A 23,090-nucleotide genomic window follows, 5' to 3' on the forward strand; every position below is an offset into this window, starting at 1 on the left:
AGAATTCATTTATACAGTGCTTATGACTAATACTCAATAATGTATGCCAAAAAGCTAAGCTTGCATTTTCACTGGATTTCACCAGAAATCAGCAACTAACTCTACATTCAGTCTGATCAACATCATAATATGTGAAATGCCACTTCAACACAAGAAAGTTTTTAAAAAGCAAACCTATGAGCACAAAATCCAAAACTAGAAGCAATGTAAAGATAGTATGGTTTTAATGAACAATTCTAGCAAGAGTTAACTAAGCTAGCCTAAAGAAAGAGAAATTTAATTTTTTAAAAAGCAGAATTAAAGTAAAATAACATAGTGCAAAATTAGTTCACCTTGTTTGGGGTTGCTGTCCTGGAGAAAGGCTGCATACTGTAGGCCTTTCAAAATAAAAACAAAATAATCTTGGTCTCTCTACTATAACTTTGCTCAATATCAGGCAATACACAGAGCTAAAGGGATTTTGTACACGGTCAAACTGTTTATTATTTGCTTTACGACATACTATTTTGCAGATGATATCAATTGATAATCTATCAATGTGCTAATCATTAATGAAAAGACAGTAGCATGCAAACTCAAGAATCATCACTAGTTTAAGAGGAAACGTTTACACTACCACAAAAGCTACAAAATGGACATAGAGAAAATCTATAGGAATTCACGTGCCACGAAACCTATAAAGATGTTAGAAAAACATTTTACTAACAAATTCAGTGTCATTATAAATTTGCACAAGATCATGAATGTATGTCTTATTGATCTGAAACTGGTTCAAGCTGGACTTTTTTTTAAAAATCAGGAGTGATGAATGTAAATGTGGTGAACTTGATAATTCACCACAGTGTGAAGTTTATACAGGCTGTCTTCAGAACCTAGTAGAAAACATTCTACCACCAAGAGGCAGCCTGCTGATCTATGTCTCTGTCACCATTTATAGCATTCAGTTAAGACTCTGGAGCCAGACCGGCTCAAATCCCAGCTTACAGGGTTTTTGTAAGAATCAAACGAGTTACAATGATCGTTAAACTGTTAGCTGGTGTTATTAAGATGATCTATTTGCTATAGAGCACAAAACGGGAATTGACAAGTCACAAAATGATGTGACACTTTCAATGATGTGACACTTTCAATTATACATGTGAATTTCTTCTTCAGGACCTTAAGTTCATTAAGACAGCTAACTCTGTAAGCAAGATGGAGCAAAAACACTGTTAACTTGACTTTAGAGAAGACACTGAAGCAAGAGGGCTCAGTGGGAGAACTGTGTCTGGACAGGGCCTCCCAAACTATCTACCCTCATATTCAAAAGAGAGTTCAGCTTTTAAATTAATTCCCTATTTCTACATAATGAGCAGATAAATCTTACATCATCAAATATGTGTTTCATGTGGTATTTTAACATAGATACAATGTAAAATTAATTAATTCTATACAATTCTAGGTTTAGTTTAATTCTGTTAATAAATTCAGTTCATCATTGAGAGGTAAGAATTTTATGGTTAAGTATTTGCAGTAATTTTAAATATTATTTTTTTAATTAAAATATTAAAACATTGCTTAGTGAAATAAAATTTAGAAAGAGGGCAAAAAAAGACAGAACTCTCATACACACACACAGAAGGTGAAAAGAGTATAACAGGATAGCGTGACACAAAATATTCCATTGAATAAAATGGAAATTCTTCACCAAAGCAAGAATAACGTCTAAGTACATTACAATTTGTTTTGCACATAGAACCATAGTATAACTGTTTTCTAATTAATAATCACCAATACTTCACTTAATACTTAATACTTTACTTACTTAGTAAATAAACAATTGTTTATATTTTTGTATCTGATGCAGGTAACGACCTTTGGAAGAAATGTGTAGTTCTGCACATAATTAACATAAATATAATAAAGTATATTTTACATTAAAAAAATCAACAGAATCCAAGGGATATGAAGTTTTGGACTTAGGGTATTTAAAACATATGACTGATTAATTTATGACAACTATAATTATAACAAGAAAAATGCAAAGATGTAAACTTTTTAAAATAAATCTTACTTCACTGAGCTATATTTATGAAGTGGGCTAGGAAAGTCAAGCTGTTTGCAGGCCTCTCAATATTTTTCCAAGAACAAAGCAAAGGAACACTTCTGGACAGGGCTGTTTATGTTAATGGTGTGATTTCTGAAGAATAAGACATAAATCCAATCCTACCTCTTAAACAAAAGATGTGAGCTTTTAGCCAAGTTTTAAGAGGTATATAAACCTTAGTTTCTTTTAGACTGGTCCTTTTGAATCAGGAGAAGCAGATGAAGATGGAAAGAAGTGCCTATCTTGTCCCTCTGTAAACTAAAACTAAATCCACTTATCCCCAACATAACATGTTAATCTCTTCAAGAAACCATAAAATTTGTATTTTCATTAATGATGCTTCTTAAACGGTATCAAACCTTAACTAAAGACCTACATAAAAACTAGCATGAGGTCCTGCTTATCGGCAGAACAAACTGGATTATGTAAAAAGTACTGAAGCTGAAGCAGGGCTGACCAGCCAAGACCTGACCTCATGTCTGCAGTTGCTCTCGAATCTGGTGGAAGGACTTTAACTGAAAATGTAAGCTGTGGTTCCTAAGCTGATACTTTATTTTTGGACTGGCATTAACCACGCAAGAAGAAATGAGACCCTGAGTCCAGATCTGACAGGTAAGTAAAGAGAGAAGTAGTCTCATAGCAAACATCACCTTTTTACACTTTTAAGTTATCCTCTACACTGGTGACCAAATTATTTAATGTCAGATAAAAAGTATCTGTCAAATTATAGGGGAGAGTCATAGCTTTGTGCCAGGGACCATGAATCAAGTTGGGAGTCACCAAGTAAATAATATCAACTGCCTCAATATTAAAACACATGTTTGATATGTTTTATCTGCAAATGATCCATAACTCAAGGTCACCTGCCCTACTATACTTATACAGGCACACCTCGGAGATACTGCGGGTTCAGTTCCAGACCACCGCAATAAAGCTATTATTTCAAGGAGAGTCACACGAATTTTTTTGGTTTCTCAGTGACATAAAAGTTGTGTTTACACTATACTGCAGTCTATTAAGTGTGCAATAACATTATGTCTAAAAAAAGTACAGACATTAATTTAAAAATACTTTATTGCTAAAAATGCTAACCATCATCTGACAATGCAGGGTTGCCACAAATCTTCAATTTGTAAAAAAAGCACAATAAGCCAAATCACAATAAATCGAGGTATGCCTGTATTACATTAAATATTTTTATAAGACCTTCCTATCTTTAGTGGGTTAAGAGTTTAACTCATAAGAAATTAACTTGTATTTATTACAAAGGGAGCTAAATACCAAACTCAACTCAGCTGAGCAATGGTAAAATTCTGCCCAAGAAATATATTTCTCAAGTTGTTAGAATAGAGGATGTGAAATATTGTGATCGAATATGGATTGAATGTAGCCATCCATGTACATTAGTTTAGAGCAAGCAGATGATGAAGCAATCTATGGAAACATGTAGTCTTTCTTAAAGAAACAAGCCTTGATAATAACACAACAGTTTCACACTGTGCCCAGGTCTAGTGGCCTTTTACCAATATAATTTCAAAAGCTTTAAAAATGATCTCTAAAAGAATTATTCAGATCATGAGTGAATATTAATGACAGAAATCTGGAAATTAAAGATTACCATAGAAAACTTACAAGAGTGTTGCCCAGGTTCAGCAAGCTTGTCATTGTAAAAATTGGTTGGTACATATACTTTTATGTGTTTAATTTTGCTAATATTTAAGCTAACCATTTAAAATTGAGAGAGGCCTCATTTTTAATAATGTTTTTCATTCTACTATCTCAAATGGACATATTTAAAATATCACCATGAAGATGCTTGTCTATTGCTGAATTTTATCATAGTTTCTCCAAATAAATTATCACTTCAATAGAGATACAAATGGTGGTTAAGATCAGCAAGCATCTCAGAATGTCTAAAAATCATTCCATTCCTAGCAGAATCTCAGTACAATGGAGGCTACTCTTTGAATTACACAGGTTTCCTCTTAAACGGTTATATATAATTATATCCTGAAATAGTCTTAGAGTTAGGCTTTTATTACATGATAGCTCGGTTTAATAAAAATATTGTTCAAGATATGCATATTTTTCAATTGCATCAAGTTTTTAAAAATAAGCATTGGAAAAAAGGTAGCGAGGAGGAATAAAAACATGACACAACAGACTCTTTGCTCAATGATAGTTGAGTGGCCTAAAGAAATGACACTCTTGCCTACCTTCTCCTTCTCAACATAATCATGGCCGTGAATACAAGAGGATTCCAGCCTCTTTGCTAATACAAGGTATCTCAAGGGATATAACTTGTGGGACTTATCAAGAGGAATCAACTTTTCCCCCACCTCTGAGCTATAGCTACTATTTTTAGAGGCTATAGAAGGAAAAGAAGAAGAGCTTTACTACCATTTTTCAAATGACAGAACTTCCTGAGTAAAGAATCTTTGTAACTTTGAATAAAGGTTTAAAAATGAATAGCCAAAAACTCCTATCCCTTTCCTTCCCAAGGCCATATATACCTACTTGACTTTTTCTTCTCTTGATAATGAGTAGGAAGTCAACAAAAATACTAACGTACACTTTTCAATCTAAAAACTCAAGCTTTTAGAGGAATCATATCATATACAAAGTGGAGAAACTATAAAGGAGAGTCCCAGACTGAAACGCCAGCATGCAGGGCTGTCACTAGCCCACAAAGTACCTTTGTGCCAATTAGAAAGTTGACCCTTCCCTAAGACTGATTTTCTTAGAACAGGACGCTTTACTGCCATATGCTAGAGATCTGCTGAATAAACATGCAAGTACCTGATGTCTGAGAAGTAGATGGCACTTCCTAAGCTGTGCGGTTCAAAACCAGCCCCGATACACAGCAGCCTGCATGCAAGCCCCGATACACAGCAGCCTGCATGCACAGGCCACACAGTCCCTACAAACACACAGAGCTGGCCATTGCAAGATGACTGTGCTCTGCCAAGTGTGACCCATGTCAGCCATGTGTCCTTCTAGAGTACTCTAAGGGCATGAAAACCATAGCACACAGACAGCCCCAGGGTCGCCAGGTGGTCCACCGGCAATAGCCATGAGCGATACACATATAATTAGTTTCATCATTTTATATCTACGCCTTAAATATAGATCCATCATCCTAAGGGAAAATCTCTTAACAAATCTTGTGTTTGAGGTTACAGGTTAAAAGTGAAAAAACAAACGTGATGGGAATTTTTGCTTGCTGTTTAGTAAGAAATTTGTGTGCTTTTGCTACACTATATATAGGCACTTCTTGTTTTAAACATACTTATTCACTGGTCAAAAACTTGCTTTGAGTACATAGTTATATGCTTTCTACAGATAATCTCGTTAATCCTCAAAACAATCAAATGAAAGCTATATTATGTCCCTGTTACAGGTGAGGAATGAGCATCCGAGGTTAAGAAATTTCCTCAAGGTCACACAACTAAAAAAATATTTGAGGGGCTTCCCTGGTGGCACAGTGGTTAAGAATCTGCCTACCAATGCAGGGGACACGGGTTCGAGCCCTGGGCCGGGAAGATCCCACATGCCGCGGAGCAACCAAGCCTGTGAGCCCCTACTACTGAAGCCCGTGAGCCTAGAGCCCGTGCTCCGCAACAAGAGAAGCCACCGCAATGAGAAGCCCGTGCATCGCAACGAACAGTAGCCTCCACTCACCACAATTAGAGAAAGCCCACGGGCAGCAATGAAGACCCAATGCAGCCAAAAATAAATAAATTAATAAAAAAAATATTTGAGATGGGACTGAAACCCCCATCAATTGTAACATATATGACCTTACCTCTTTCAACTACACTACATTGCCTATGTATTTTTAATAGTTGCATATTTCATAAACTAGGTATAATTTTTATATACTTAGTTGTACTTAAATCATATACGCATACTTGGTGTAAAAATGCTTGTGAATAAGAATCAACCAGAATAAAATCTGTTTGATTTACATGTAAGATTTCATCTAGAAAAAAGAAAAAGGATGATGCTATAAAAATATATGCAGTAAGAACATGTAAAAATAAAAGTAGAATACAGAACCTAATGTAGTCATGAACATACAACTCATTAACTGCTTGTTGAATTAAACTGAACAAAAAACCCTCAACTTGAAGGGGGAAAAAAGCACATGGAAAAGGACAAACCTAAAAAGGAGAAATAGGGGCTTCCCTGGTGGCGCAGTGGTTGAGAGTCCGCCTGCCGATGCAGGGGACACGGGTTCGTGCCCCGGTCTGGGAAGATCCCACATGCCGCCGAGTGGCTGGGCCCGTGAGCCATGGCCACTGAGCCTGCGCGTCCGGAGCCTGTGCTCCGCAACAGGAGAGGCCACAACAGTGAGAGGCCCGCGTACCGCAAAAAAATAAAAAAAATAAAAATAAATAAAAAGGAGAAATAAAATCACTTTTATGAATAAATGTACACATGATCCACAAACCAAAGTCCTGTGGATTAAGTTGCATTTACTATTGGTTACTTACTATATAAATCTCAGAAATTACTGGCTTGGCCAAAAAGTTTGTTTGGGTTTTTCTGTAACATGTTATGGAAAACTCTAAACAAACTTTTTGGCCAACCCAGTATCAATATACCCTTCTGTACTAAATCTGTACATGGCTAAGTGTTTGGGGACTAGAAATTTTATATTATCTAGATTATTTTGAGTGTATAATAAGCTATCAACTAACCATGGCCCTCCTTCAAATGTCTGCTGTACACAGATTTATGTCACTTGACATTATTATTATTATTATTATGGCCTGGCACCCAAAGTTTCTTTATTGGCAAAAAGCTTTACTTTTCTGTAAGGTAAAGAAGAATCAGCTTACAGAAGAATTATACTGGTATAAACATTTTCACCTAAGTTTTCAAGAACACTTCTAGTGCACAAATCAAATGATAGCAATGAAATTAAACATGTTTTTCTTCTATGTTTTCTGTTTGTGGAAAACGTGAATTTTCTTTCCAGAAACTTTCAGGGCACATATTAAATTGACAAGAACAGTGTAAAACACTAACAGCTTCTCTAAGATATAACTGATAGCTGCCTCTATGGACCAGCTCCCCACAGAAAAGTGTTCTTAGTTTATTGCTCTCAGACCTGACAGGTGGGTGTCTGTGTGTTGGCTCAAATGCCAAGAGCCAGAAAGGGAGACAATGTTTTGCGGAAGTGTTTCCACAAATAACCAATTTTAAGATTTTGTGTCATTTTTATAATTTTAGGTTTTAGAGAATTTATGATAAAACACTCTCAATGTATCTAATTACTAAATCTATTCCGTTCAGAACTAAAAAAATTAATGTTTATTATATTTGAAAGCTTCCCTTTCCAAAAACAGACTTTTCATGAAGGTATTAGAAAAATCAAAAGCAAATAAGGTAGGAAGACAGAAAGAGTACACATGAAACCAATCTTTACATTAAAAAAATGTACTTCTATATGTGCCCCTAAGTAAAAAAGTATATATCCCTTTCAAATCTGTCTAGATGGCATCAACACCTCATCAAAACATTTTTTACTAATATTTACTGAAGAAAATGCTTAGGAATACCATTAAATTGTGCGTACATTAAAAGGGCTTTCCTTTGTTTTATTTTTCAGATTCAAGGTAATCTAGACAGAAAAAGCAGGCTCCAAGTTTTCTCCTAAAGAATCAGGAAGGAAAGTATCCATCCTACCAATGCAGGTCCTTAATGTTAATAAAAACTGTGGAAGTGAATATTACTAAACTTCTGAAAATAAATTTCTATGGGTTATATTTAAATAACGTTCCAGATTTATAAAATAAAAAAAACTTACAATCTCATCGCCTGGCAACCAATATCCTTCCTGTTCGATACCAGCTTTTGAACCTTTGCAGCCCACTGTTAGCGTTTCCACAATAAGACCATCTTTCACAGCCAAGCTCAGCTGACGAGTGGTCTCTTTTGGATGCATACCGTGGACTCGAGACATGTACCTGAATACAGAGGAAAAACAAATTTAAAATCCCTTAGTACTAAAAAATAAAAATGAATAAAAATAAGAAAATAGAGGTGATTTCTCTTTTATTGTGACATACTTATCAGAGCCCTGCAGAAAGAGAGAAAAGCCAGTCCTCAATACTTAACTCTTTCAATTATCACGACATTTTAAACCTTAAGTCTACTTTGTATATTTAGAGGAATATGTGTTCAAAATAGTCCCAAACTAGCATATATAAATCATTTAACAGATTTTAGTCAAACATCCCATTTAGTTCTAGCCTCTGTAGCAATTGCCACTAACCTCCACTCTACAGATTCTAAGTCTAGAATTTTATAATCTTCAAGATGTTAGAATATAAAGTACTTTTACTCAAAACTTAGGGAATGACACTAAAGAAAATACAGAAATTACACGAGTGGTTGTCAACATATAAAGAAAACAAGAATGAATGCTGTGATCAATAAGGCAAAAATGTGATTTTCAATTAAATATATTTTGAACTCGATCACTAAATACAAGCTCTCTCTGATTTATAGTTACGTGGCATATTTTTTAATTAAAAAATTTTATTTCAAACACACCCTGTACCACAGAGAATAATATTGCAGAATCTCTTGTACTCAGCAATCATACTGAACTCATGGCATATTTGCTTCATATCATTTTGTTTTTTAAGGAAATAAAATGTTACAGCTACAGTTGAATTTGTGCCATTTTCCATTCCCCTCCAATCAAATCCCAACACCCTCTACCAGTAAACTATGGTATCCCGACACAAAAACATACTAGGAGACAAACCAGGCTGGCCTCAGTCTCTCCAGAGAAACATTCTGTGCTGGAAGACAGAGCAGAAGTGCCCAAGGGTCTGCAAGAAAATTAAGTACGACACAAGGATTCTGTATCCAGTTAATCTGTCATTTAAGTATCAAAGCAGTCAAAACAAATCATTTTCAAAATGCAAGGGCTTCCCTGGTGGCGCAGTGGTTAAGAATCCTTCTGCCGGGCTTCCCTGGTGGCGCAGTGGTTGGGAGTCCGTCTGCCGATGCAGGGGACACGGGTTCATGCCCCGGTCCGGGAGGATCCCACGTGCCGCGGAGCGGCTGGGCCTGTGAGCCATGGCCGCTGAGCCTACGCGTCTGGAGCCCGTGCTCCGCAACGGGAGAGGCCACAGCGGTGAGAGGCCCGTGTACCGAAAAAAAAAAAAAAAAAAAGAATCCTTCTGCCAATGCAGGAGACACAGGTTCGAGTCCTGGTCCAGGAAGATCCCACATACCACGGAGTAACTAAGCCCGCGCGCCAAAACTACTGAGCCTACACTCTAGAGCCCGCGAGCCACAACTACTGAGCCCATGTGCCACAACTACTGAAGCCCACAGGCCCTAGAGCCAGTGCTCTGTAACAAGAGAAGCCACCTCAATTAGAAGCCTGCGCACCACAACGAAGAGCAGCCCCCGCTCAACTGCAACTAGAGAAAGCTCATGCGCAGCAACAAAGACCCAATGCAGCCAAAAATAAATATAATTAATTTAAAAAAAAATGCAAGAACTTGGGACATCCCTGGCAGTCCAGTGGTTAAGACTCCACACTTCCAACGCAGGGGTTGCGGATTCGATCCCTGGTCGGGGAAATAAGATCCCATATGCTGCTCAGCGTGGCCCAAAAGTTAAAAAAAAAAAAAAAAAAAGCAAGAACTCATCCCTGAAGAAACTTCTAAACTCAGGGGATGAATTTCAAGCAAGACAAGGAGTAAACCGTGGCAGAGGGACCGCAGAGCCTTCTGTGTCTTCAGTTCGTGGAAGAGAACTGTTTTCTGTTTAGGAGATAACTGCATTGGCAGAGAAAATAGCACTATTTAAAGTTAACTGGAGGGTAAGAAGGAAGTGACGTGGGGAGTCGCAGCCCCACTGTAGTAGGAGAAGGGGGAGGAGAAGACAAGGTGGAGTCAGTCCACACAGACTGATTTGTCAACTTTACTGTGAGTCAAGGGAGACAAATCATGCAGTAGAGGTATAAATATATTTTGATATATAAAGGTCAACACCAATGGAAATAATCAACTGAAGTTTGGAATATGGGGAAGGGAAATGGGCAAAAGTGAAAATGTACTAATTTCCTCACTGTTCATAACAGGGAGCCAACAGAAATTCTCTTAGGAATTAAGCACACCACTGCATTTAAGTTTATAAAGGTACTCTTTGAACAAAAAAAACAAAATTTCTAAGTTATCTGAAGAAACTCATAAAAAACACATTATGTAGCAAAGACAAAAACTAACAAAAGAAGGGATATTAAACATGAGAGGACCAAAACCAAACAAGTTTGTCTTTCTAATATATACAAATTGGCTAAACTCAACAATTAAAGAGAAAAAGACATATTGGATCACAAAACAAAAAATATACTATCTACAAGAGACAAACTTAAAGTGACTTAGACTGAAAAAGAATGGGCAAAGGCATATCATAAAAATGCAATCCAAATGAAACAGGGATCAATACTGCAACGGATAAGTTTCGGAAATCAGGGCAAAAATCATTTTTAAAAAAGACAAAGAGGGCATAGGTAGTTATAAAACAAAAACTATAAGAAATAAAGGAGGGCTTCCCTGGTGGCGCAGTGGTTGAGAGTCCGTCCGCCTGCCGATGCAGGGGACATGGGTTCGTGCCCCGGTCCGGGAGGATCCCACATGCCGCGGAGCGGCTGGGCCCGTGAGCCATGGCCGCTGAGCCTGCGTGTCTGTAGCCTGTGCTCCACAACGGAAGAGGCCACAACAGTGAGAGGCCCGCGTATTGCCAAAAATAAATAAATAAATAAAGGAAATATGGACAGGAATACAGAATTATGAGACTTTAATTCACTTTTCTCAGTCCACAAAAACATCTACTGAACAAAATTAAGTATGGATACAGAAGACCTAATTTGTAAGACAGATCTAATTGATTTTATTCTGAAATCCAAAACAAACTTGTCAATAGGTCCAAGAAAGATTAAAATTGAGCATTGGGCTTCCCTGGTGGCGCAGTGGTTGAGAGTCCGCCTGCTGATGCAGGGGACACGGGTTCGTGCCCCGGTCTGGGAAGGTCCCACATGCCGCGAAGCGGCTGGGCCCGTGAGCCATGGCCGCTGAGCCTGCGCGTCCGGAGCCTGTGCTCCTCAACGGGAGAGGCCACAACAGTGAGAGGCCCGCGTACCGCAAAAAAATTAAAAATAAATAAATAAATAAATAAATAAAATTGAGCATGAAGTCAGACATAAAAATGACCTTGGGACCTCCCTGGTGGCACAGTGGTTAAGAATCCGCCTGCCAATGCAGGGGACACCGGTTCGATCCCTGGTCCGGGAAGATCCCACATGCCATGGAGCAACTAAACCTATGTGCCACAACTACTGAGCCTGCGAGCCACAACTACTTAGCCCGCGCACCTAGAGCCCGTGCTTCGCAACAAGAGAAGCCACCACAATGAGAAGCCCACGCACCGCAACGAAGAGTAGCCCCTGCTCGCTGCAACTAGAGAAAGTCTGCACGCAGCAGCAAAGACCCAACGCAGCCAAAAAAAAAATGACCTTAATAGATTCCAAAAGTGATACAGACGTTTCCTAGTTGCAGTGAACTTAAACCAGACATTAATAACGAAAGAAAACTCTCATAAACTACTGATTCAAAAGGTTATCTGAAAACTGCAAAAAATCTAAAAACAATAATTAAAAAGCTAAAGCAGTGCTAGTGAAAAAAACCCACAAAAATTGTAGAACAATATTAATCCAAGAGCTCCTTCTCAGTGAAAAATAAAATGAAGACATCATTAGCTAATCTAATCAAGAATGAAGACACAAAGCACAAAAACATACAAACTAAGAAATGTCTACAGAGACAAAGCCATATATAAAAGGGAAATTAAAACAGTCATAAGCAACTACTTTGTTCATTTCTGTGCGAAGATATAATCACTACGATATTCTAGGAAAATATAAATGACCAAAAGTTGACCACAGAAAAAAAGAAAATACTTAAAAAGGCCAATGTTTCCAAAGAAATAAACAGAGGAAGTTGGCAAATAACCTGTCCAGAATAACACCAGGTAGGGACATATTCACAAGGTAATTCTATCAAACTTTTAGTGACCAGGTAACTCCAATGCAATTTAGACTCTTCCAGGACATAATAAAGAAGGAAAGCAAGGAATCTAACATAATAATTGTAACAAAACCCCACAAAAATTGCATAGAAAAAGAAAACTAGTGTCCCATAGGAATATTGGTATAAAAATCCTAAATAAAATATTTGAATATACAGTCTAATATTAAATATTAACATAAATTAATGTTAATATATTAATATATTCAAATATCAAAAGAATGTACCATAACTGGGTATTTAATTCCAGGATTTCTAGGAAGATTTATTATTAAGAAATCTAGAAATATAATTCATCCCATTAATAGATCGAAAGTGAAAAATCACAAAATTTCTAAACATGTTGAAAATTATTTAGTAAAATTCAACATCTAGCCCCTAACAAAATGGGAATGAAAAAGCACTTCCTTAACCTAATCAGGAATATTCAAAAATGTCTTTGACACTCTGCCAAAGGTAATAACCAACTGAAATAGCTGAAATAGAGAAAGAAACAGGGTATAAAAGTTGGTAAGGAGTTAAAATGATCATTATTTGCATAATACATACTTATAAAAACCAAGAAAATCAGCTAGTGTGCTATTTTAAATCAAAGAATTTACTCAATTATTTGTTTGGGTACAAACTAATATACTAAAATTAATAGCATTCATATACACATACATAACAAAAAAATTTAGGAGATTTAAAATAAGACAAGACCCCAATTATTTACTACAGCAATAAGAAAAATAAAATACTTAGTAATAGAAGAAAGGACAAGATCTATATGAAATTTTTGAAAAGCTACTGATATAAAAAAAGAGCAAATGGAAAGACATGCTCGATATTTAGATGAAAAACAACAAAATCCAAATTGCCTCTAAGATAATTTAACTGAACACCACCACAAACTAGGCAAGTTGATTCTAAAGTTCTGTAGAGGATTAAACAAGAACTTCTCAGCAATTCTGCTTCTAGATATTCATCCTATAGACACAGATGCGTGTGAAATAATACCCAAGGGAGGAAATTCATTTTAGCATTTTTGACAGCAAGAAGAGATGAGAAACATCTAAACATACATCTTAGGGACCTGGCTAATTTATAATATAACATGCCAAGGATTATTATATAATCATTAAAAGAAATGAAGCAGTGTTACAGACATTAAGATGACATAAGTTCTAAGATATATTGTATTTAAAAAATCATGGTATAAGGGATAATATCTAAAATATATAAAGAATTCATAAAATTCAATAGCAAAAAACAACCCAACTAAAAACCAGGCAGAGAATCTGAATAGACACTCCAAAGAAGACATACAGATGGCCAACAGGTATACGAAAAGATGCTCAACATCACTAATCATCAGGGAAATGCAAATCAAAAATCACAATGAGATATCACTTCACACCTGTTAGAATGGCCATCATCAAAAAGACAAGAGATAACAAGTGTTGGTGAGGATGTGGAGAAAAGGGAACCTTTGTACGGTGTTAGTGGGAATGTAAATTGCTTTAGCCACTATAGAAAAGAAATGGAGATTCCTCAAAAAATTTAAAATAGAACTACCATATGATCCAGCAATTCTATTTCTGGGTATTTATCTGAAGAAAATGAAAACACATCTGCACCCCCATGTTCCCTGAAGCATTATTTACAATAGTCAAGATATTTACAAGAGACAAGACATGGAAACAACCTAAGTGTCCATGGACAGACGAATGAATAAAGAAAATGTGAGATACAGATATATAATGGAATATTAGCCACAAAAAAGGAAATAAATCTTGCCTTTTGTAACAACACAGATGGATCTTGAAGGCATCATGCTAAGTGAAATAAGTCAGACATGGAAAGACAAATACCATATGATCTCACTTATATGTGAAACAAACCAAAAAAAAAAAAAGCCCATTTGATACAGAGAACAGACTGGTGGTTGCCAGAGGTGGGGAGTGGGGAGGGGAGTGGGCAAAACGGGTGACCATGGTCAAAAGGTACAAACTTCCAGTTATTAGATAAATAACTCATGGAGATATAGTGTACATCATGGTGACTATAATTAATACTATTGTACTGCATATTTGAAAGTTGCTAAGAGAATAGATCTTAAAATTCCTCATCACCAGAAAAAAGTTTTTTGTAACTGTGTGGTGATGGATGTTAACTAGACTTACGGTGATCATTTTGCAACACACACAAATATTGAATCATTATCTTGTATACCTAAAACTAATACAATGTTATTTGTCACTTATACCTCAATTTAAAAAAAAGTCAGTGAAAAAAAATCATGGTATAAAATGGTACAATTTCTCAAAAACATTATATAATTATCTCTGTATAAGAGTTCTAGAGGTATATTCCAGGAACTGTAAAAGACATTACTTCCAAGAACATTGGTTCAGCAGGCAGGGGTAGGAGGAAGACTTTTTTTTTTTTAAACAGTACTCCCTTTTGATTTTTGTTCATGTACCTATTGGCTAAAGACTATTTTTACGAAAAAGTAGCCACCATCTACCATCCATCCAAATGTACGAAAGCTCCTTTCTCCCACACAAGCTTGCCAATCTTGGGCAGGTCCCCTCCTTCCTTTCTAAACTCATCTTAGCTCTTCTGTCCTTTATTCATCCATAATAATTTTAAAGTCAATCGGCAAGATCCATGAAAAACACTGCTGTGATTTAGATTAGAGGAGAATAAATACCATTACAATATTAAGTAATGTTAACTTTCACTGATGAACTCTGCATAATTGTTAATTTATTTATAACTTTTTCTATGTCCTTAATAAGGTCTTATAATTTTTCCCCATAAAGCTCTTGCACATCTTTTGGCTTTTTCCTAGGTACTGCATGTTTTTTGTTTCTTTTGAAAAGAGGGTTTTATTTAATATTTTCTGGTTGGTGGTTGCTGGTACACCAAGGTTGGGAAACCCTGCTAAACCCTTATTAGTTTTAGGTTTGTCTAAGTACGTCTACTAAACTTGTCTTTTCTTAGTGTGCTAATTAGGACTTCCAGTACAATGTACCCTTAGGTAGTATTAATATGGATATCCTTGTTTCAGATCTTGCAAAGGATTCATATAACACACTTTCATCATTAAACACACTTGCTGAAGGTTACTATTAGATATATTTTATCAATATAAAGTGATAAATATAAATATGATGGTTGCTAAAGGATATTGGTAGCTTTTATTAAGAAAATTCCTTTCCAGTCCCAGTTTGCTGTTTTAACAAGAAACGCATTATACTTTATTATTCCTTGATACATTTTAATCCACTGAATTTCACCACACAAATGGGTCTTAGCCACTGTGCACTCAAACAGCAGTAGAGCATGGATGAAGGCACAATAAAAGAGAACTTTCCTTTCTCTTAGTGACAGTATGTTGGGCTCGACTTCCTTAGTTCAGAGCAATGCCTAAACTTGAGGAATTCCTTACTTTTTCTCACCTGTTTTTCTCAAAAAGTAGAACAGAACCAGAGTGCTGCAGATGTTACACAAATGAGGAGTAACATCATCTTACTCAGTATTATAGGCTAAGCATACTGGATAAGCCTTAAGACTATCCAAGGTAATTATAAATATATTCTGAATGATTGAGTGACTCAAACAATACCTTAAATATAACAAAGGGTCCCAACCCATTTTTCCTTTTCTTAGATCATCAAGTACTCAGGAAGGTTTAGTGCCTGTGAAAATACTTATGCTAATAATTCAGGTTAAGGTCACTCCGGTCTCTCATTTTCTTACATGCTACATATCCATCACAAGGACTGATCTTCAAATAAAGAGACAAAAATAGCAGTTTGGGTTTGAGATGCATTTAGAATGGCCATCTAGTCTCCTATTTTAATTTCACTTAATATAAATCATGAAATAGTATGTAAATGTCTACAATTTAAATATTATATAGTCAATTTCTCTGAACTTTTTCAACAGCTTTTTAATTTTCTCCCATTCTATCCATTTTCTTTCCAATAATTTCCCTCCCAACGTCTCTCCTAGGATGCTACTTTCCAACAGGTGTTGAGCACTGAAGTGTGCCCAAGCAAAAGGCTGCAGAACCCAGGGTTATTTCATCTCCCCTGAGATAATTCTGCATGTTCCAAGACAAAAAAATATAGTTGATGGTAACAGCCATTGCTAATTTAACATTTTTACAAAAGAAGTCTTATGAATCATAATTTCCTAAAATTAATTATCTATCTTTAACCCTTCTAATAATGATTCAATCTCAGAAACTTGTGTCATGCAGTTTGAAATGAGTATATTGAGAGATGGGCACACTAATGAAAACAATATCACTATGACCATACCCTGCAGAAGAAGGAACCACCAAAAAATGCACTGGTATGTTTTCTGTTAATTAAAAAATATAAGGAACGCCTAGTATTGTCCTCCTGCCCCTTACCTCAGGGGTCCCCAACCCCCAGGCCGAGGCCTGTTACAAACCGGGCCACACAGCAGGAGGTGAGCAGCAGGCAAGTGAGCGAAGAAGCTTCATGTGCCGCTCCCCATTGCTCCCCATCGCTCCCCACCGCTCCCCACCGCTTCCCACCGCTCCCATTACTGCCTGAACCACCTCCCCCCAACCCCCGGTCCGTGGAAAAATTGTCTTTCACAAAACCAGTCCCTGGTGCCAAAAAGTTTGGGGACCACTGCCTTACTTACACCTTCATACTATCATGAAGGCTAGAGGCCTTCATTTTGATGGCAATATAGCAAATTTATTTTAAGTGTACTCTGGATGATCTGGATAATCAGTACTGCCCCATAATTTCTGTACCTAATGGCTCCCAACTGGCCTCACTGAACTGGCTCAGGGGCTGAAAAAAGACTCAACTGAAAACAACACATTTGAGATAAAATTTTAAGTGAAGATTGATCTAATCTCATGATGTTAACGGACATTCTGAGTATAAAAGCTATGGACATAACAGAGGAGAATATCCAAAATATCTGACTAGATAAGAAATGTGAAATTTCTCCATGACATAAACATCACAAATCCATTTTTTTTTTCTAGCCTCTGGAGCAACCACCACTGACTTCCATTCTGCAAATGAAAAGCAAACAGGGGCTTCCCTGGTGACGCAGTGGTTGGGAGTCCGCCTGCCAATGCAGGGGACATGGGTTCGAGCCTGGGTCCAGGAAGATACCACATGCCGCGGAGCAACTAAGCCGGTGCACTGCAGCTGCTGAGCCCCACTCTAGAGCCCACAAACTACAACTACTGAAGCCCATGCACCTAGAGCCCATGTTCCACAGCGGGAGAGGCCACCACAATGAGAAGCCCGCGCACCGCAACAAGGAGTGGCCCCCGCTCACCACAACTAGAGAAAAGCCCGTGCGCAGCAATGAGGACCCAACTCAGCCATAAATAAATAAATAAATAAATATTTAAAAGAAAAGCAAACAATAAAATGGAATATTTTATTACAAATATGACAAAGAGCCTGTATTCTTAAAATGCAAAACTATAACAGTAAGAAAACTATTTCACCTGTCAAGTGAGCAAGATACTTAAAATTATTCTCAGAGCTGGTAAAAATGCATTAAGACAGCCACTCTCAACACAGCTTTGCTAAAAACACTGTCTGGAAAGCACTTTCTCTCAACACCTTATAGATGGCCCTATCATTGGACCCAGTAATTCTACTTCTATGGAAACAATCTGTATGAGATATGGGATTTATGTAGAAAAATGTTCCTCACACCTGAAATTTTATAGGGAAAAAAAAGGATCCAAGTGTCCATAACAGTAAAATGAATTATGGATATAAAATAAGTTACATATTCACCCAATAGAGCAAAATGCACCTAATAAAGTTATTGTTTTAAAAAACACAACAGGGCTTCCCTGGTGGCGCAGTGGTTGAGAGTCCGCCTGCTGATGCAGGGGACACGGGTTCGTGCCCCGGTCCGGGAGGATCCCACATGCCGCGGAGCGGCTGGGCCTGTGAGCCATGGCCGCTGGGCCTGCACATCCGGAGCCTGTGCTCCGCAACGGGAGAAGCCACAACAGTGAGAGGCCCGCGTACCGCAAAAAAAAAAAAAAAAAAAAAAACACAACAGTGTGAGAAAATGTTCATGGTGTAATATTAAAGATATAAATGGACAAGATTTTAAAATATATAGATGTATATACATACAGGAGAGAGAGTTATACTACTGTAATGGTTGATTAGGTCATTCAGATCAATGCTCATTTCTCTTTTCTTCACCCTTCCCATCCCCTTCTGATACGTACTACCTTACTCTATTTACACTACTTAATTCTTTTTCTAATTGTCCCCAAAATATTTTTGGAACAAATGAAGTTCTATAAAACATGCTGTTTATATTTATTTGATACACATATAAATATAATATACATACACAAATTAAAAACCATCCACCATCCATCCTTTTTTATGGCCCCAGTTACAGGTATTGTACTCTTAGGTATTTATCCAAATATACATCATCTACACCAGTACACAAAAACAGATTGTAGCTTTTATCATAATCCCGAATGGCCCTCAGCAGATGACTGGATTTTAAAAACTGTAGCATAGGTACTTCCCTAGCAGTCCAGACTCCACGCTTCCACTGCAGGGGGCGCGGGTTCAAACCCTGGTCAGGGAACTAAGGTCCCACATGCCATGCGGTGTGACCAAAAAGTAAAACAAACGAACAAAAAAAACCTGTGGTATATCCATATGATGGACTACTACTTAGCAATAAAAAAGGAATAAACTATCAATATACGTAGCACATGAATCTCAAAACACGCTGACCAGGAGAAGCTAATCACGAAAAAGAATATACTATATGATTCCATTTATATAAAATTCTAGAACAAGCAAAGATAATCAGTCACTGTGACAGAAAAGGCAATCACTGCCTGGGGCTGGGGAACAGGTGAACTGACTATAAAGGACGACAAGGGAACTTTTGGGGGTGATGACAACTTTCTATATCTTGATTAAGATGGTGGTTACACAGGGGCATTAATTTGCAGATGAAGAAAGGAAACTGACTTCCCTGAGAAAACACAGCTAGTTAATAGGAGAGCTGATAACAGAAACAGTCTAGTTCTAGTAGATATTTCAAGCTTTCTGTAGCAAGGACACTGGCTACAGGAAAAGAGCAGACATGCACTCAACATTCACAAGTAAGGTGAAGGCTGCTGAGTGAATGTCATGTGCCAGTCACTATCTTTTGGTGCTTGGCATATACCAATACACAAAACAGAAAAAGATCCTTATTGGTGGGAAGAGGTTGCAGGGGCCGAGGGCAAACAAAAAAAGAGTAAACTATATAGTGTGCTAAGGGCCCCTAAAACATCTCCAAGAGTTACTGACTCTAAAGTTCAAATTCTAAAGAAGCAGGCAGACTCACTATAGAGAGAAAAATAAAACTGCATCCTTTTCTACCACCGCATAAAAAGAGAACTACAGATAAAGACCTAATTCTTGTGGTCTAATTAAGAAGAAGGATTCCTTAAATAAAATTTCAAAAGCACAAAACATTAGGCAAAAAATATTGAATTTGATCATATCAAAATCTAAAATTTCTGTTCAACAAAGAACACTTTGGGAAAGATTAATAAACAGATTAACAGAATAAGAAAAAATATTTACAAAGCATAAAGTGTATAGGAGAATTAACAGCAAGAGCTTCTACAAATCAACAGAAAAAGACAACCCCAATGGGAAAATGGGCAAAGTACAAAAACAGACATCCACAGAAGAGAAAGGCCAAAACCTTATAAGAACACCAAGAACTGGTGCTCTAATAAAGACAGAAATGTAAATTAAAATATATGAGTGACAAAATTTATGCAACTGGATGTCAAATATATGCAGACGCTTGCAGAAACTGTGTCCTTGTGTACTAATGAATCTGTAGACGGGCGTCCTCTCTTGAGAGCTTGGTCAAATTCAGTGGATGCATTTCCTATAGTCAAAATGTTCCCGGATACACACATCAACAAATTACTCATGCAGGTCAAAAGTAAACTGTTACTTGTAGCTGTGAAGAGTTGGAGCAATGCATGGTTATGTGCAAGGTGGAGGAAAAATGGAGACAACCTGAGCATCCATCATAAGGAAATAGTTCAAAGCATGAGGAGACTAGTGAAAAAACTGAAAACACCCAAGTTATCCAACCAATGGCAGCATGATGATAATATGTACCCACAGGGTCGTAATAAAAGCTGAACAAGGTAATGAATGTAAAGCGATCAGCCCAGCGCCCAGCACTAACCCACTCTACACCAATGGTTCCTGTACCACCCACTGTTTATCCTTTAAGCTTTCACCTTCATTACTTATATTACTGAATATTAAAACACGAGTTGTTGTAAGAATTTAATAAATGACATATGGAGGCAATACAAAAGTAAAAGGGAAAAAGCATGGCCTCTTAAGTCACCAGGTCTCAGTTCAAATACCAGCTTTACAACTTACTAGCTACGTGACCCTGAACAAGTGATTTAACCTCTCTGTATCCCAGTGGGCATATCCTTAAGTAAAATTAATAGTGTCAATCCATGCAGTTGATTTGAAGGTAAGATAATGTAATGTAACCTTACAATAAATGTTTATCTTGCTACTCATCCCTCCTCCCTCCCAAAACAGCACGGAACAGTCTCACCAGATGGAATATTGTGCAACCATTACTAATAATAATTTATGGTAACCATATAACAACAAGGAAAAAGGCTAAACAATGTTGAGAAAATAATAAGCATGTGAAAAATGACCAGAAAGAAATACATCAAAATGGGTCCCTTACTGGAACTGAAGTAGGGAAATTACAGGTGATTATTTTTCTGCTTTTTACTTTTCTGCAAGTATCCTACAATATGGTTATGTTACTTTTAGAAGTTTAAAAAAATTTTAACAGTAATGCTCTGCCACTAGGTGCTTTATAGACACAAGGATGGATCAAACTATGTAAATCAACAAACGTTAACACAGCACGCTAACAGAATGAAAGATAAAAAATCCTATGATGACCTCAATAGATGCAGATAAGGCATTTGACAACACTCAGCACCTCTTCATGATAAAAAAACACTCAGCAAATGGGGTACAGAAGGAAACTACTACACCATAATAAAAGCCATATATGAAAACCCCCCAGCAACCATCATACTCAATGGTGAAAGACGGAAAGCTTTTCCTCTAAGATGAGGAACAAGATAAGGATGCCTGCTTTCACCACTTCTAGTCAACGTAGTACTGGAAGTTCTAGCCAGAGAAATTTGGCAAGAAAAAGATATAAAAGGAATCTAAATTGGAAAAGAAAAAGTAAAATGAGCACAGTATTTGACATTATCTGAAAAGGAAATTATTACAATAATTCCATTTACAACAGTGTCAAAAAGAATAAAATACTTAGGAATTAAATTAACCAATGAGGTGAAAGACTTATACAATGAAAACTACAAAACACTGCTGAAAGAAATTAAAGACATAAATACAGCTGACCCTTGAACATCATGGGGGTTGGGTGCGCCTACACCCATACAGTCAAAAATCCATGTATATCCTTACAGTCAGCCCTCCATATCTATGGTTCCACATCCATGGTTTCAACCAACTGCAGATCATGTAGTACTGTAGTACATATTTATTTTTTAAATGTCTGTGTATAAGTGGACCCACACAGTTCAAACCTTTGTTGTTCAAGGGTCAACTGTAAATGGAAACACATCCCATGTTTGTGGACTGGAAGAACTAATATTATTAAAATGTCAATATTACCCAAAGCAATCTATAGATTCAATGCAATCCTTATCAAAATCCCAATGACTCTTTTTCAGATATACAAAAAACAATCAGAAAATTCATATGGAATCTCAATGGACCCCAAATAGCCAAAACAATCTTGAAAGAAGAAGAAAAAATTGAAGGACTCATACTTCCTGATTTCAAAATCTACTTCAAAGCTACAGTAATCCAAACAGTGTGGTACTGGCATAAAGACAGACATACAGACAATGGAATAAGATAGCCCAGAAATAAAATCCTTGCATATACTGCCAAAGGATTTTTGACAAGGGTGCCAAGACTACTCAGTGGGGAACACTCTTTTCAACAAATGGTGCTGTAAAAACTGGACATCAAAATGCAAAAGAATGATGTCAGACTTTCACCTAACAGAATATACAAAAATAAACTCAAAATGGATAAAAGACCTAAATGTAAGATCAAAAACAATAAAACTCTTGGAAGAAAACTTAGGACAAAAGCTTCACAACACTGGATTTGGTGATGATCTCTTGGATATGACATCGAAGGCACAGGCAACAAAAGAAAATATAGTCAAATTGGACTTCATGAAAATTTTTAAATTTTGTACATCAAGAGACATTACCCACAGAGTTAAAAGGCAACCCACAACAAGGAGAAAATATTCAAAAATCATATATCTGATGAGAAATTATTATCCAGAACACACAGAGAACTCCTAAAACTCAACAACATATAAACCTGATTCAAAAATGGGCAAAGGGGGCTTCCCAGGTGGCACAGTGGTTGAGAGTCCACCTGCCAATGCAGGGGACATGGGTTCGTGCCCTGGTCTGGGAAGATCCCACATGCCACGGAGTGGCTGGGCCCGTGAGCCATGGCCACTGAGCCTGCGTGTCCGGAGCCTGTGCTCTGCAACGGGAGAGGCCACAACAGTGAGAGGCCCGCGTATCACAAAAAAAAAAATAGGCAAAGGACCTGAACGGACATTTCTCCAAAGAAGATGTTTAAACGGCCAATAAGCACATGAAAAAATGCTCAACATCACTCATCATTAGGGCAATGTAAATCAAAACACAACAAGGCTACTTAATGCACTGTGGTAAACGAAATGGGAAGGAAATCCAAAAAAGATATATGTATATA

General features: G+C 37.1%; 1 protein-coding gene across 13 annotated transcripts in view; it reads right to left on the minus strand.

Moving 5' to 3' along the window:
* ZMYND11 (zinc finger MYND-type containing 11) overlaps positions 1 to 23,090 on the minus strand; it is a 126,849-nt gene that overhangs the window by 41,025 nt on the left and 62,734 nt on the right. For 9 of the 13 annotated variants that reach the window (XM_082619804.1, XM_082619813.1, XM_082619810.1 and 6 more), the window contains 2 exons: positions 7,902 to 8,061; positions 333 to 377 (listed from right to left, as the gene is read on the minus strand). In XM_082619804.1, the coding sequence (XP_082475930.1) occupies positions 333 to 377; positions 7,902 to 8,061 (205 nt within the window). The remainder of the gene's footprint in view (positions 1 to 332; positions 378 to 7,901; positions 8,062 to 23,090) is intronic. The other 4 variants (XM_082619806.1, XM_082619803.1, XM_082619805.1 and 1 more) reach the window with 1 other exon arrangement.

Source organism: Mesoplodon mirus (genome assembly GCF_964341445.2).
Source record: "Mesoplodon mirus genome assembly, chromosome: 4".
Classification (NCBI taxonomy): Eukaryota; Metazoa; Chordata; class Mammalia; order Artiodactyla; family Ziphiidae; genus Mesoplodon; species Mesoplodon mirus.